Genomic DNA, 14,103 nt, shown 5'->3' with positions numbered 1-14,103 from the left:
AGTATTCTTTCCAGAACAAAGTGGAAATCATGTTAACATGCCAGTTTCTTATCACAAGGTCAGAAATGAAAATTACAATTTGTAAATACCAGATATTTAATAGGGATTTGAAGGAGCTATAAGGGAATGAATGCAAAATATACAGAAATTGGTCAAAATACATTGTACGAAATTCTCAGAGAATTTCCAAAAAATATTTAGAAATAAAACAAATAATAAAATAAAAATGTGTGCAGCAAAGACGTGTCATTTTGTCCTTACTCAACCTGGAAGTGGTAATCAATCAATTATGCACTGTCAATTAAGGCCCTCGGCAGCCTGGGAGTGTTCTCCATTCAGGGCCACCAGACTGAGAACTGCCCCTGAGATGGGCTTCAGCCTTGGCTGGCTTTGTACCGGGCGTCGCCAAGGTGTCGCTGTAGCCGGCCAGCCTGTGACCTCATTACTTGGACTCCCAGGAGGACCCCTAGACACCTCGGAACCCGGGCACTCCGGAACGGGTCTCCAGAACGGAAACCCGGAGACCCCGGAACGGGACACTGCGGAACCCGGACACCCCGGAACGGGACACCGCGGAAGCAATTCGTTACGGAATCCGGACATGGTGAGTCGCGGCCCGGCCTCCCAGGAACCCGGGCTGCGCGGCATCCGCAGCGGTTCGGGGTCAACGGCGGAGTCGCAGGTCCATCCCTTCTGGGGCGGCTCTGGAGGCTCGCAGCCAGGGCACAGGCGTGGCAGCCCGGTGACGGGGTCTTGGGGGACAACCCGGCTCCCTGCGTGCATGCGGGTCCTGCCTGACAGCTCTGGGCTGGGGCCCTCGAGCCCCCTTCTGAGCACCCTGACTTACGGGCAGCACCCACCCAGGACAGTAAACTCCCAAGGCTTTCCCACGCCAGCTTCCTGTCTCCACACTAAACTGTCCCCGCGTAGATTTCAACCAGATTCTGTGCTTTTTTTTCTTTAATGCCCCCGCCCCCCTATGCACATCGAGGGGCAAATTCGAAAGGACTTGTGATCGTGAAAGGTGCGCCAGAGCTGAATGCACGGGGTTAGTTATTGGACTCCTGGGGAAAGTTCTCCCGTCACACTTCCCTTATCTTCCCTAGGCACAGACGGCTTTGTCGTGGTGTCTGGGTTGAGTTTTCCCCTGGCTGACTGTCAGAGGCGGCGTGTCTTCATTTCATCCTCCAGTCTTTGTTTATGGGTACTGGATTTCACAACTTCCTCACGCCAAGGGCCAATACTAGGTGTTCTCGGTTGCGCTGTTGCAGGGGAGGAGGAGTCTCTGGATTCTGTCCTAGGGTGGATCTGTGAACACGCAGCCTTTAAAGGGGAGCGGCTGGAGGCTAAGGGGCGTGGGGAGACTGTTGGTGTATTTTATAGGAAGATGCTGCATTTGTCCACACATACTGGCTGCTGTGATATAACCGTGTCCTCACGCTGGTTTACTTACTCTGTATTGTGGTTTTTGGGTCATACCATTTTTTTTTTTTTTTTTGGTTTTTTGAGACAGGGTTTCTCTGTATCTTTGGAGGCTGTCCTGGAACTCACTTTGTAGACCAGGCTGGCCTCGAACTCACTGAGATCCGCCTGCCTCTGCCTCCCGAGTGCTGGGATTAAAGGTGTGCGCCACCAACGCCCGGCTGGGTCATACCATTTTAACTTTTTCTTCTTTTGAAGAGTTTTCACATAAAAAAAAATCTGATAGTCGATTTGTAATTTCCTGTAGTTTCCGAGGATTACCCCGCCCCTTCCCTGTGTTTATGTCCCCCCCCCTTTTTTTTTTCTAGTGACAGACTTCGCTTCATGTAGCCCAGGCTGGCCTGGAAGTTTCCTTGTTTTTGTTGGTGCCTCTTGAGGGCTGGGTTATCTTTTTGGTAGCAGTCCTTCTAAAAGCTGTGCTCAGCCCTGAGTTAAATTGCTGTTGTAGCCGGTCCATACCTTTAATCCCAGGACTCCAAAGGCAGAGGCAGGTGGATCTCTGTGAATTCGAGGCCAGCCTAGTCTACAGAGAGAGTTCCAGGACAGCCTCCAAAACAATACAGAGAAACCCTGTCTCAAAAAACAAAAACAAAATAATGCTGTTACAAATAAATTAGAATCCATGCTTTTATGTAGCTCCTGGAAGCACCACAAACAGTTTCTAGGACTATGAAAGTCTGTTTTTTTCTTTTAAACCCCTTTGCTACCTTATGACTACCCCCATGGATGTGCTTACACATATATTCATAGTTACTCGCTGCCTGAGGTCTAGGAAGAGTTTCACTTCCTTTGCTTGCAAAGCTTGGCAGTTCATATATAGTCCCTGGAATAAAGGATGGAAAATTTGGGTCACTTGGGGTTTTTGTTTTTGTTTTTTCTTCCCCACATCTGACATCAGGGAAGTAGACACCCATTGTAGACACGTCAGCATTCTCTTTACAAAAGTGCACCCTGTCTTCTCTGGGCCCGTTTGTAGACTAGGTCTCCATTGTGTTCTGTGACTACTTGAGCAAAACTTCAATGTACTTCTGTAGAGTTTGAGCAGACTCTCATCTGAGGACAGGCTGGGACCCACTCAAGTGAAGTTTAACAATGCCCTGTTCCAACAGAAACCTAAAGGACTGAGACCTCCTCCTTTAGCATTCACCTTCCTTTATTTACTGGTCCCCCAGTCAATTCCATTGCCACATGTTCTTTGACATAATTGGTCACATTGGTGCGGAGTTGGTGCATGCCTGCGTTTCTAGCAGTTGGGATGCTGCATGAAGGATTGAGTTCAGGGCCAGCTTGGGCTGCTCAGGGAGTACCAGGCCACCTCAGTTACATTGCAAGACCCCATTTCAACATGCAGATCAGTCAGTTATCCGTGTGCAGTGTGAAGTTGAGATTATATTACTCTGAGTTCTATTTTGGGTATCCTTTTCATGCATGGCAGGTCTTTTTATCCTAAGCATGAAGAGATTGAAGAGAACCATTGTTTAATTCTCTCTCTCTCTCTCTCTCTCTCTCTCTCTCTCTCTCTCTCTCACACACACACACACACACACACCAAGTCTGTATACTGCTACTTGTTTGTATATAATTTCAGGGCTGATCACTCGGTATTGAATAGGCATTTGGAGGCTCTTCCTAGGGGAGAACTGTTTCTCCAGTTCTCTGCAGTCTTTACTGACCTGTAGTTCTTTTTCTAGGGTTGGGGCCTGTGAGATTTTGCATTTCCACACTGGCATTTCTGTTGGTGTGGTCCACGTTCAGGTCTTGTTTAGGAATTGAGTGGTTGGGGCTTGCTGGGTATAGCTTCTCTGACATTCCTAGGAGACACAATCTAATACCAGACATCCAGCTCCTCTGGTACTTACTCCTCTACCTGCTGTGATGCTCCCCAGGCCTCAGGTATAGGAGTTGTGTTGTAGGTGTATCAGTTGTGGCTGAGACGGTCACTTGTTTTCTGCCTTTTGATCAGTTATGTGTTTTTCTGTAATGATCTCCATCTGTTGCAAAGAGAATTTTTTTTGATGAGGGGTGAGTGCCACACCCCTCATTATCTGTGATACTTTATCTGTGCATATAGGGATGAGTGGTTAGAGTGCAGTTAGAAACTATGCTGGCTTAGTAAAGTGGCAGTCATGGGTTCTCTTCCAAGACCCATGGCCTCACTAGTTCTAGGTAGTTGCCTGGGTTTCCAGTACCAGGCATGATTTCCTTCTTGGTTAGTAAGCATTAAGTCCAGATAAGAGAGTTGTTAGTTACCTCCAAGCTGTTCTTGCATATGTTATGCTATCCTGGCTGTTTGCATCATTCAGAGGTAGCTGGGTAGCATTGTTGGTTGCTTATCTCCTTTGGAAACTTGTATGGCACCTTTTGGTACCATGAACGTTAGTCCTCAGGGAGGAGTCTTTCAGATCTGATCCTCTGGGTCCTGTGTCTGAAGTACACAGTGCCTTCAGCAGTAGGGAACTAAGGGCAACAGCAGTAGCCTATTATGCTTTAGTCACCTGTGCTCCCCCGTGAGTGTGTTAAGATCCCTTAAGTTGATAGTTTGTCATTGGTCCTTCCTGTGTTTCTACTGTTCTGGTTTATTTTCTAAAAACAAAGTCTTATGAACAATTCAGAATCAGGGAACTCACTAAATGAATGTAAGCTGCATTGGTTAGCAAATTGATAGTTGAAGTAGAAATGATAGACTCATCTAATCGTTTGGTGCCCACAATCCGCTGATACTACAATAGTTTGGGTATAAAGATAGCATTTGCAAGTAATCCACAGACATCCTCTAGTATACTTTATTTTAAATTTCTCACAATACTGGCTATAATAGAAATACTACATAACTATTAGTTTTTCTGCACTGTTATAGAGTAATAAGAAAAGTATGTGACCCCTTTCTCCAATAAGGCCACACCTACTCCAACATGGCCAAACCTCCTAATAGTGCCCTTTGTGTTTCCCTGGGGGTGGTTGTAGGGTATGGGAACTTTTCACAAAAAACAAAAAACAAAAAAAACAAAACAAAAAAACCTGAAAATGAATGAGCAGCGTTTGCCAGCTACTCTGACACCTCTCAATTCACGGCTCTTGATGGAGCTATCCCCAGGGTATATGGATTCATCCCTTTTTACCGCAGTCTGGAACTCCTGTCACTTCTCTGCCAATTCGCTAAAGTTAGCTAGTGTCCATCTGGTGAAATTATGTTGACTCTTCTGGGTATTTGCCTTTCTGTATAAATTTTAGAATGCCTTTTTGCCCTAAAGTTTAATTTAATTAATTAATTAATTTTTGGTTTTTATGAGACAGGGTTTCTCTGTATTGTTTTGGAGGCTGTCGGTCCAGCCCGCCTTGAACTCACAGAGATCTGCCTGCCTCTGCCTCCCGAGTGCACCACCACCGCCCAGCTAATTTAATTTTTTTAAAATTACATTTAATTTGTGTGTGTGTGTGTACACACTACAATATGCTTGTGGAGGTTGGAGGTCAGAGGACAACTTGTGGGAGTTGGTTCTCTCCTTCTGCCTCGTGGGTCCTGGGGAGGGAACCTAAATTGTCAATTGTGGCCTAAGTGCCCTTACCCTTTGCAGGGAGCAGTAACCACTGAGCTATTTCTCCAGCTCTCACAGTACCGCTTGTTAATCAGAGCACAGTGACCTGGTCAGGTGGTTTTGTTTGCTTTTGTCAGCTTGGCACAAACTAGAGAAGAGGGACCTCAGCTGAGACAATGCCCCATCAGATTGGCCTGTAGGACATTTTCTTGGTTGATGATTGATGTGGAAGGGCCCAGTCCCCTGGGGGAGGTGCTGTCCCTGTATCTACCTGCTACTTTCATGTCACATGTATTGTACTGTCGCTCCTCTGTAAGGTCTCGTTCCCTTCAGAGGCTCCTGTCCAGCTCCCTGACCTCCACAAACACCCCAAGTGAAGTGTACAGATCTGAAAACTCAGAGCTAGGATAGTGTACTAGAGAGAACGTGTGGCCTTTGTCTTTCCGGGCCTCAGTATAACTTTTCTCAATTCCACCCATCTCCCTGCAAAATTTCTTTTTCTTTACAGCTGAATAAAACACCACTGTGTATATGCATTTCATTGTCCACTCGTCAGCTGGTGGGTATCGAGGCTGATTCCATTTCCTAGCTATTAGAATAGTGCAGCCATGATCATAGATGAGCAAGTGTCTCTGTAGTAGAACATGGAGCCCTCTGGGTTGATGCTGGGACATGTGGTGGTCTATTTTTAGCTTTTTGAGAAACCTTCACACTGGTTTCTGTGGTGGCTATACCAGTTTATACTCCCACCAACAGTGACTCGGTGTTCTCCTTTCTCTGAATCCTCAGTATCACTTGTTTCTTTTCTCAAGATTTATTTATTATTATACAGTGCTGCTTGTATGCCTGCAGGCCAGAAGAAGGTACCAGATCTCATTACAGATGGTTGTCAGCCACCAAGTGGTTGCCGGGAACTGAACTCAGGACCTCTGGAAGAACAGCCAGTGTTCTTAATCTCTGAGCCATCTCTCCAGCCCCGTCATTTGTTTTCTTGATTATACCCATTCTGACTTTGGTGAGATGGAATCTCAGAGTATTAAATTTGCATATCCTTGATGGCTAAGGACATTGAGCCATCTTGAAAGTATTTATTGGCCATTTGTCTTTCTTCTTTGGAGAACTCTGACCAGTTCCTTAGCCCATTTTTTTTTTTTGATTTGGTTGTTTGTTTTATTTTTGTTTAGTTCTCTGTGCTATCAACTTTTATTTCAGGAGCTGTTGTCATTCAAGGATGTGTCCATTGATTTCTCTCCAGAGGAGTGGGAATGCCTAGACCCTGCTCAGTGGAATTTATATAGAAATGTGATGTTGGAGAATTACAGAAACCTTGTCTCCCTGGGTGAGGATCTCTCATCTACAGAATTCCTAATTCCCTCTCAACATCTGATTTCCCTTCTCTGTAGAGTGTTTTCTATGAAGGCAGTTGACATAAGGGAAATATTTAGGGATTTGAGGGTCTGGAGAAGATCATTTTAATTGTATTTATGTTGAAATCTTCTTCAGGAAGTGTTTCTTCTTCACCTAGATCAGTGGTTCTCAACCAGTGTGTCTTGACCCCCTCCCCACAGGGGTCACCAGTTAGATATCCTACATAGCAGCATTTACAATTCATAACAGCAGCAAAATTACAGTTATGAAGTAGCAACAAAATAACCTTATGGTTGGGGGTCCCCACAGCATGAGGAATTGTATTAAAGGTTCGTGGAATTAGGAAGGTTGAGAACCACTGCTCTAGATGAGCTGTGACTTCAGAAACTTGCTGGCATGAGACGTTGTGGCTGTTTCTTGAAGCCCATTTTGGATTGGTCATGTGTGCAAGTGAAACTTAGCATCTCCAAGTGAAAATCCCTCCCTCCCTCCTCCTCCTCCTCCTCCTCCTCCTCTTCTTTCTCCTCCCCCTCCTCCTCCCCTCTCCTCCTCTTCTTTCTCCTCCTCCTCCCCTCCTCTTCTTTCTCCTCCTCCCCTCCCCTTCCTCCTCCTCCTCTTTCTCCTCCTCTTCTTCCTCCCCCTCCTCCCCCTCCTCCTCTTCCTCCTCTTCCTCCTCCTCTTCTTCTTTCTCCTCCTCCTTCTCCTCTCACTCCTCCTCCTCCTCTCCCTCCTCCTTCCTCCTCTTCTTCTTGGTTTTGGTTTTTCTCTGTTTAGCCCTGGCTATCCTAGAACTCACTCTGTAGAACCAGGCCGGCTTTGAATTCAGAGATTTGCCTGCCTCTGCCTCCCAAGTGCTAGGATTAAAGATGTTTGCCTCCATCACCTAACAGACATAATCTAATGTATTTGGCAGGGAATAATCAGAAATCATTTCCTCAAATCTCCTTTTATATCTCTTCTTTTCTCCCAGAACAGTATGGTTAGAGAAATGTTATCACTCATTAGGAGACCCTTAACCAAACATGGTTCTCTGTTTTGTAATAAACAGGCCTTACTGTGTGTAAGCCCTACCTGATCTCATTGCTGGAGCAGGGACTGGCGCCTTGGAATGTGAAGAGACAAGAGTCAGGAACCATGTACCCAGGTAGGTAGGAACGACACGAGAAGAAGGCACCCGAGAAGCCATGCTTTTAGATGGGGATTGGGAAGGTCTGTTTCAATGGAAATGAGTTTTCAGGAGCCCCTGGAGTTGGATTCACAGATGGCTGTGAGCTGCCTGCCATGTGGGTGCTAGGAACTGAACCTGGGTTCATGCTCCAAATTGTTGAGCCATCTCTCCAGCCCCCCCCCCTTACAGGTTATACTTTGTAACCTTTAAGAGTACAGATAACCAATTAAAACGATAGTAATGTAAAACCTATCAGCTGTTCCTATTTCTGTGGACTGGGACCATCCAGATACTACACCTTTGAACTATGTAGAGTTCATTAGAGTCATTCAAGTAGGTTTTTGTTTTCTGTTTTCTGTAGGGTTTTATTTTTATCTTTCCTGTTAGAAATGCTTACTCATATTCCTGCTTACAGCTTCTTGGGCTCAGGCTGGAGGGAAGTCTGTGGTTGAGAGTGAGTCCTGCTTCTGTAGAAAACCCAAATTTGGTTCTCCGTGTTCAGGTTGGGTGGCTCTCAATTTCCCATAATCCAGGGCTCCATTGCCCCCTTCTGGCCTCTGCAGGCACTGCCCTCAACATGTACATACCTGTACACAAATGCATACATACATTTAAAAAAATCTTTTAAAAAGATTCTATAGTCTCCTCTTCTCTGGTTGACTATATGAGTTAGTACCATCTTGTTGATACTGTAATGATTACTTAGGTTTAGGCTTAGTCTTCCCACTCTGACCTAATGTCCGAGCATTCCTGTTATCTCTTCCTCTGTGGTGCAGGATATACGGACATTCCCCATCAGGGAGTCTGCAGACACTTCATGAATGTACTCATCTGTTCTTCTCGTTTTCTTTCCCAAGACAGCAGCCTGATGTGGCAAGTTGTTTTTGTTTTGGGGTGTTGGTAGAGTGCTGTGATTAATAAGTAGTGTAACAGGCTTTTCAGCAGTACCCATGGGGAAATGGAGAGGCCATTATGTTTGCTGTTCTGCTGTCTGGAGGACATGCTGCTTGCCATGGGATTGAGGTTAGATTCAGAAACAATTCACCTTAGTGTAGTAACTGATGGGATTTGTTATTTTGAGTTCCTGCAGGTATTGCTTCTCATTATATCCTAGGCTCTTCACAAAAGCAGGGCAAAAACTCACTTATTCCAAAATATGATAAGAAGAAGCAGAAGTTATTGCCTTGACAGTTTGCATTAAAGAAAGATAGAAATGTAGCAAGCCTTCAAATATCAACCAACCCTTGCTTGACACCAATTTTTCACAGAGTAAAACCCTCCAAATATAAAAAAGACTTCAGTAATAAATATCTCAGCAGGCTTTCTCTGTGGCTTTGGAAACCAGGCTGGCCTCAGAGTCACACAGATCCGCCTGCCTCTGCTTCCCAAGTGCTAGGATTAAAGGTGTGCGCCGCCAGTGCCTGGCTAATAGTTCAACTCTTGATTGACACCAGAGAGTTCTCGTAGGAGAGAAGCTGTACAAATACCAGTGGATGTGAAGGCTAGAAAGCATTTTACAGTCAGAATGAGGCAACTGCACAGCAGAAACCCATTGCCAACAGAGGTCAAGCACACACAGCATCTCAGAAAATCACTGTTAAGAAGCCGTATGTTTGATTAAATGTCCACTTCATGCTTGGAAACATAACTTTCCTCTTAAGTGAGATGTGGGTGATTCTTAGAATGCGCCCATTCCATGTTTTAACTAAGATCCTGAATAACTGAAATATAGCTGGGCCGAACTTTGAATCAAATATTCCTTTAGAAACGAGATTTAAGAATGAAGAACACATTTTAAATTGTGATTGTCTTTTTGAAGACTCATTATTCTGTCACCAGCAAATTTGTTTTCTCTGCACCAAAATACATAGTTTCAATAAATGCAGTAATGTGTTGTTGTTTTGGTTTGTTGTTGTTTATTTTGAGACAAGGTTTCACTGTGTAGCCCAGGCTATCCCAGTACTTGGTGTGGAGCCCATACTCACCTTGAACTCTCCGTGATCTTCCTGCTTTACCTTCCTACATGCTGAGCTTACAGGTGTGAGCTCCTGCCTTCAGTTAGCTACCCGTCAGTTGTTTTCTATGTCCAAATCCAGACTCAGGTACTTAGAGAATGCAGTATATGCGTAATGAAAATAGGAAGATCATTAGTGAGGCTGGGAAATAACGAGTTGGAGAGAAAATGTTGTTAGTGTAATGAAAGTCGTAGCTTTACGCACGGTTGAAATTGTATGTCCTCTTTTCTCCCCAGAAAATCTTTGTGACTGTAACGACTCTGTAAAAGCCTTTGATCAGCACACAAAACTCAGCATCCATCAGTGTGTGCATGGTGAAGAGAAGCCATACAAACACGAAGAACATGGCAAAGGCTTTACTGATGATTCGGCATCTGATCAGCATCACAGGGTGCACAAAGGAGATTTGCCCTACCAATGTAAAGATTGTGACAAAGCTTTTAAATACCGCTCAATCCTCTACCAACACCACATAATTCATACTGCTGCAAGACCCTACAAATGTAAAGAGTGTGGCAAAGCCTTCAAGAGAAGTAGAAACCTTATACAACACCAGACAACTCACAAGAGAGAGAAACCATACAAATGTAAGAAGTGTGGCAAAGCCTTTACTACACATTCCATGCTTACTCAACACCAGATAATTCACACTGGAGAGAAACCCTACAAATGTCAAGAGTGTGGGAAAGCCTTTAAATATAATTCAACCCTTACTCAACACGAAGTTATCCATACTGAAGCAAAGCCCTACACATGTCTGGAATGTGGCAAAGCCTTCAAGAGAAGTCACACCCTTAGTCAACATCAGATAATTCATAAGGGAGAAAAACCATACAAATGTAAAGAATGCGGTAAGGCCTTTATTAAGCACTCATCTCTTACTCAACACCAAGTAATTCATACTGGAGAGAAACCCTATAAATGTAAAGAGTGTGGGAAAGCCTTCAGATATCAGTCAACCCTGACTCGACACCAAATTGTTCATACTGGGGCAAAACCCTACAAATGTCAAGAGTGTGGCAAAGCCTTCAATAATAGCTCAACTCTTACTCGACACCAGATCATTCACACGGGAGAGAAGTCCTACAAATGTCAGGAGTGTGGGAAAGCCTTTTACTGTTCCTCATTCTTGATCCAGCATATGAAACTTCATTTTGAAGAGATGCCCTATAGATGCAAAGAGTGTGGTAAACCCTTTAGGCTTTCCTCACAGCTCATTCGACACCAGAGAATCCATACTGGAGAGGAACCTTATGTGTGTAAAGAGTGTGGCAAAGCCTTCAAGTACCACTCAAACCTGACTCGACACCAAATACTCCACACTGGAGCAAAACCCTACAAATGTCAGGAGTGCGGCAAAGCCTTCAATAATAGTTCAACACTTACTCGACACCAGATAATTCACACGGGAGAGAAGTCCTACAAATGTCAGGAGTGTGGGAAAGCCTTTTACTGTTCCTCATACTTGATCCAGCATATGAAACTTCATTTTGAAGGGATTCCCTATAGGTGTAAAGAGTGTGGCAAACCTTTTAAGTGTTCCTCACAGCTTATTCGACACCAGAGAATGCATAGCGGAGAGAAGCCCTATGTGTGTAAGGAGTGTGGTAAAGCCTTCAGCTGTACTTCATACCTTAGCAAGCATCAGCGAATTCACTCTAGGGAGAAGCTCTACAGGTGTGAAGAGTGTGGCAAAGCCTTCAGCTGTTCTTCCTATCTTTCCAAACATCAGAGAATTCATATTGGAGACAGACTCTATAAATGTAAAGACTGTGGCAAAGCCTATTACTTTTCTTCACAGCTTAACCGACACCAAAGGATTCACACTGGAGAGAAACCCTACATATGTAAAGAGTGTGGCAAAGCCTTCAACTATTCTTCGTATCTTAGTAAACATCAGCGAATCCATGTTGTAGAAAAACTCTATGTATGTAAGGAGTGTGGCAAAGCCTTTAACTGTTCTTCATACCTTACTAAACACCAGAGAATTCACACTGGAGACAGATTTTACAAATGTAAAGAGTGTGGCAAAGCCTATTACTTTTCCTCACAGCTTAACCGGCACCAGAGGATTCATACCAGAGAGAAACCCTATCGATGTAAAGAGTGCAGCAAGGCCTTTTTCACTTCTTCCAGCCTGAAACGGCATCAGGAAACTCATATGCTAGTGAAATCCAGCAGGGTGGAGAACTTGGCAAAGCAAGAATAGCAAGATGTTTGTCACTGGGTAGTTCATAAAGGAGAAAAGGCTACAATGCAGTTCAGGACTTGAACAGCTGCTGGATCTCTACGTCACACCAGAAGGCTCATTTATGCAGGAGACACTGCAAGTGTGATAAATTCAGCAAAACCTTTAACAGGTGTGTGGCAGTTACTCCATGGTAAATGATCCACAGTGGAGAACAACTTACAGATGTGACAATATGGCTTGGCCTTTGATGACAGCCCTTTCTTATTGGACAGCAGCAAATTCATAGCAGAAAGACCACCGTCCTATGTGTGGACCTCAGAAAAGTCTAATACTGTACCATAAATCCCCTCACGAGATAAAAAAGTTAACAAAGCTTTCACTAATACCTCAGATCTTTTCTTGATGACAGCCCATACCTCAATAAACCTTGATGTATATAAAGAATTGTCATAGCACAGAACTCTTAGGACTATGTAGAATGTGGCCAAACTTGGAACTTCTGCTTATCACTAATCAGTGGGGTGGAAAGAAATATATCTCACAGGTGGCAGAGTTATGCGAACTCATCTCTGAAAAGATGGAATTTGCTATACATTCAAATATGCTAAATAACTTCACTGTTAAAAACTACACAAAACTTGGCCCTTGGGCTGCTTTCTGTGAAGTTTTCAACTGTTTTCTCCAGAGAGCATAAAATGGATTTTGAAAAACCATATATTATGGTGTATATTATGTATAAGCTTTATTTTAGTACATACATGGAGTGAATGGTTCTTGTCTCTCTGATATGTATTGCCTGACATGTTATTTTGTCAGATATTAGACCATCTTATCGAAGTATGTACATAACAGATCTTAGTAATATTTTGTTGCGGAATAGTGAATTACTGGTATTTTTTTTTCAGTTTTTAGGGATTGGATGACTGATAATTCTTGTTCTCAGTGTCCTTATCCTTCAAACAGATGTGTAGATTTGAAGATTTTCTTGTGTGATATTTTATTCCATCCTTTTTTCACTTACTAGAAATTATGAGGAATGTAAAAGGGTAAAAAAGTGTTCTAGCTTTCTGAATCTTAAGTTATTTATAATTTTTTTTTGGTTTTACGAGACAGGGTTTCTCTGTATTGTTTTGGAGGCTGTCGGTCCAGCCTAGCCTCGAATTCACAGAGATCCGCCTGCCTCTGCCTCCTGAGTGCTGGGATTAAAGGCGTGCGCTACCACCGCCCGACTATAATTTTTTATCATATGGTTTTTATTCACACATCACCCCTTAGTTATACAAAGAATACAGAAATATTGGTATTCATTTGTGTTGACTGTGACATACAAATCGAAATCTAATGATTAATTCTAGGAGTAGGACTAAAGAAACACCACACTTCATGGATAATAATTAAGAATAAAAGGAAGGGCCGGGCTTTGGAGCCTATCCTGGCACTCTCTCTGTAGACCAGGCTGGCCTCGGACTCACAGAGATCCGTCTGCTTCTGACTCCCGAGTGCTGGGATTAAAGGTGTGCGCCACCAACACCTGGCTCCAAAAATATTTTTAAGGGAGTAGAAACCTTGTGGGTTTTTTTGGGGGGGGGCGGTGGGAATACAGTCTATTTTGTATAAATGGAACTCATTTTAAAATTTCATTATTCTTAGTTTAGAATAGTTACTTCCTGGTTCTACTTCTGTTAGTCAAGAAAGACATATATGAGTTCAAGTTTATGACTTTGTTTCTGTAACAGTTTGTTGGTTGTGACTCTCCTCTGGGCCAACAACCAGAACTTCAGGAGTTTAGCTGTGCCTGTTTGCAAATGATCATCGCAGCTGAGTCTGTTGACTGACCCCTCATAGGAGAAGGTTGGTCAGGGGACTCTCATCTAAGTTTACAGCACTCCATAATGTCAGTTGTATGCAGTTTTGCCCTAATTGCATGTGGTCTTGAGGAAGGACTTGGAAATATAGGCAAGGGAAGAATGGAGGAGGGGCTTCATCTATGTTGCTGTGGGAAACCCACGGCAACTTCTGGGTAAAGACTTACCCGAACAGGCTTTTGTAGGGAAAAGCACCCACACTATAAGTAACCCCTTACCTATGCTCTGTAAGTAAGTCTAATAAACTCATTGGTTCTCCAGAGTGACCTTAGATGATATAATACCTCTGATTGATTGTTGTTGCAACTTCATGAGAAGGGATAGATTTGTTTGTTTGTTTGTTTTTCAAGACAGGGTTTCTCTGTGAAATAGTCCTGGCTGTCCTGGAACTCACTCTGTAGACTAGGCTGGCCTTGAACTCACGGAGATCTGCCTGCCTCTGCCTCCCAAGTGCTGGAATTAAAGGCACACACCACTA

The 14,103-nt window shown here is 43.7% G+C and overlaps 1 protein-coding gene across 3 annotated transcripts; it reads left to right on the top strand.

Annotated features, from left to right (window-relative positions):
- Positions 1-469: 469 nt before the first annotated feature.
- LOC106020767 (zinc finger protein 11) lies at positions 470-13,896 on the top strand. 3 transcript variants are annotated; one of them, XM_013120807.3, is made up of 4 exons: positions 470-604; positions 6,231-6,357; positions 7,435-7,530; positions 9,806-13,896. In XM_013120807.3, the coding sequence occupies exons 1-4, from the start codon at positions 602-604 to the stop codon at positions 11,776-11,778; spliced, it is 2,199 nt and encodes a 732-aa protein (XP_012976261.3). In that variant the 5' UTR covers positions 470-601; the 3' UTR covers positions 11,779-13,896. The 3 variants fall into 3 exon arrangements, with proteins under 3 accessions (XP_012976261.3, XP_021088808.1, XP_040587380.1); XM_021233149.2 differs by lacking the exon at positions 470-604 and adding an exon at positions 611-1,048; XM_040731446.1 differs by lacking the exons at positions 470-604; positions 9,806-13,896 and adding an exon at positions 611-1,048 and having other exon boundaries at positions 7,435-7,538.
- The last annotated feature ends 207 nt before the right edge of the window (positions 13,897-14,103 follow it).

Source organism: Mesocricetus auratus, unplaced genomic scaffold (genome assembly GCF_017639785.1).
Source record: "Mesocricetus auratus isolate SY011 unplaced genomic scaffold, BCM_Maur_2.0 Super-Scaffold_100025, whole genome shotgun sequence".
Classification (NCBI taxonomy): domain Eukaryota; kingdom Metazoa; phylum Chordata; class Mammalia; order Rodentia; family Cricetidae; genus Mesocricetus; species Mesocricetus auratus.
The sequence above is the reverse complement of the archived record's forward strand: the minus strand, read 5'-3'. Positions and strand labels throughout refer to the sequence as shown.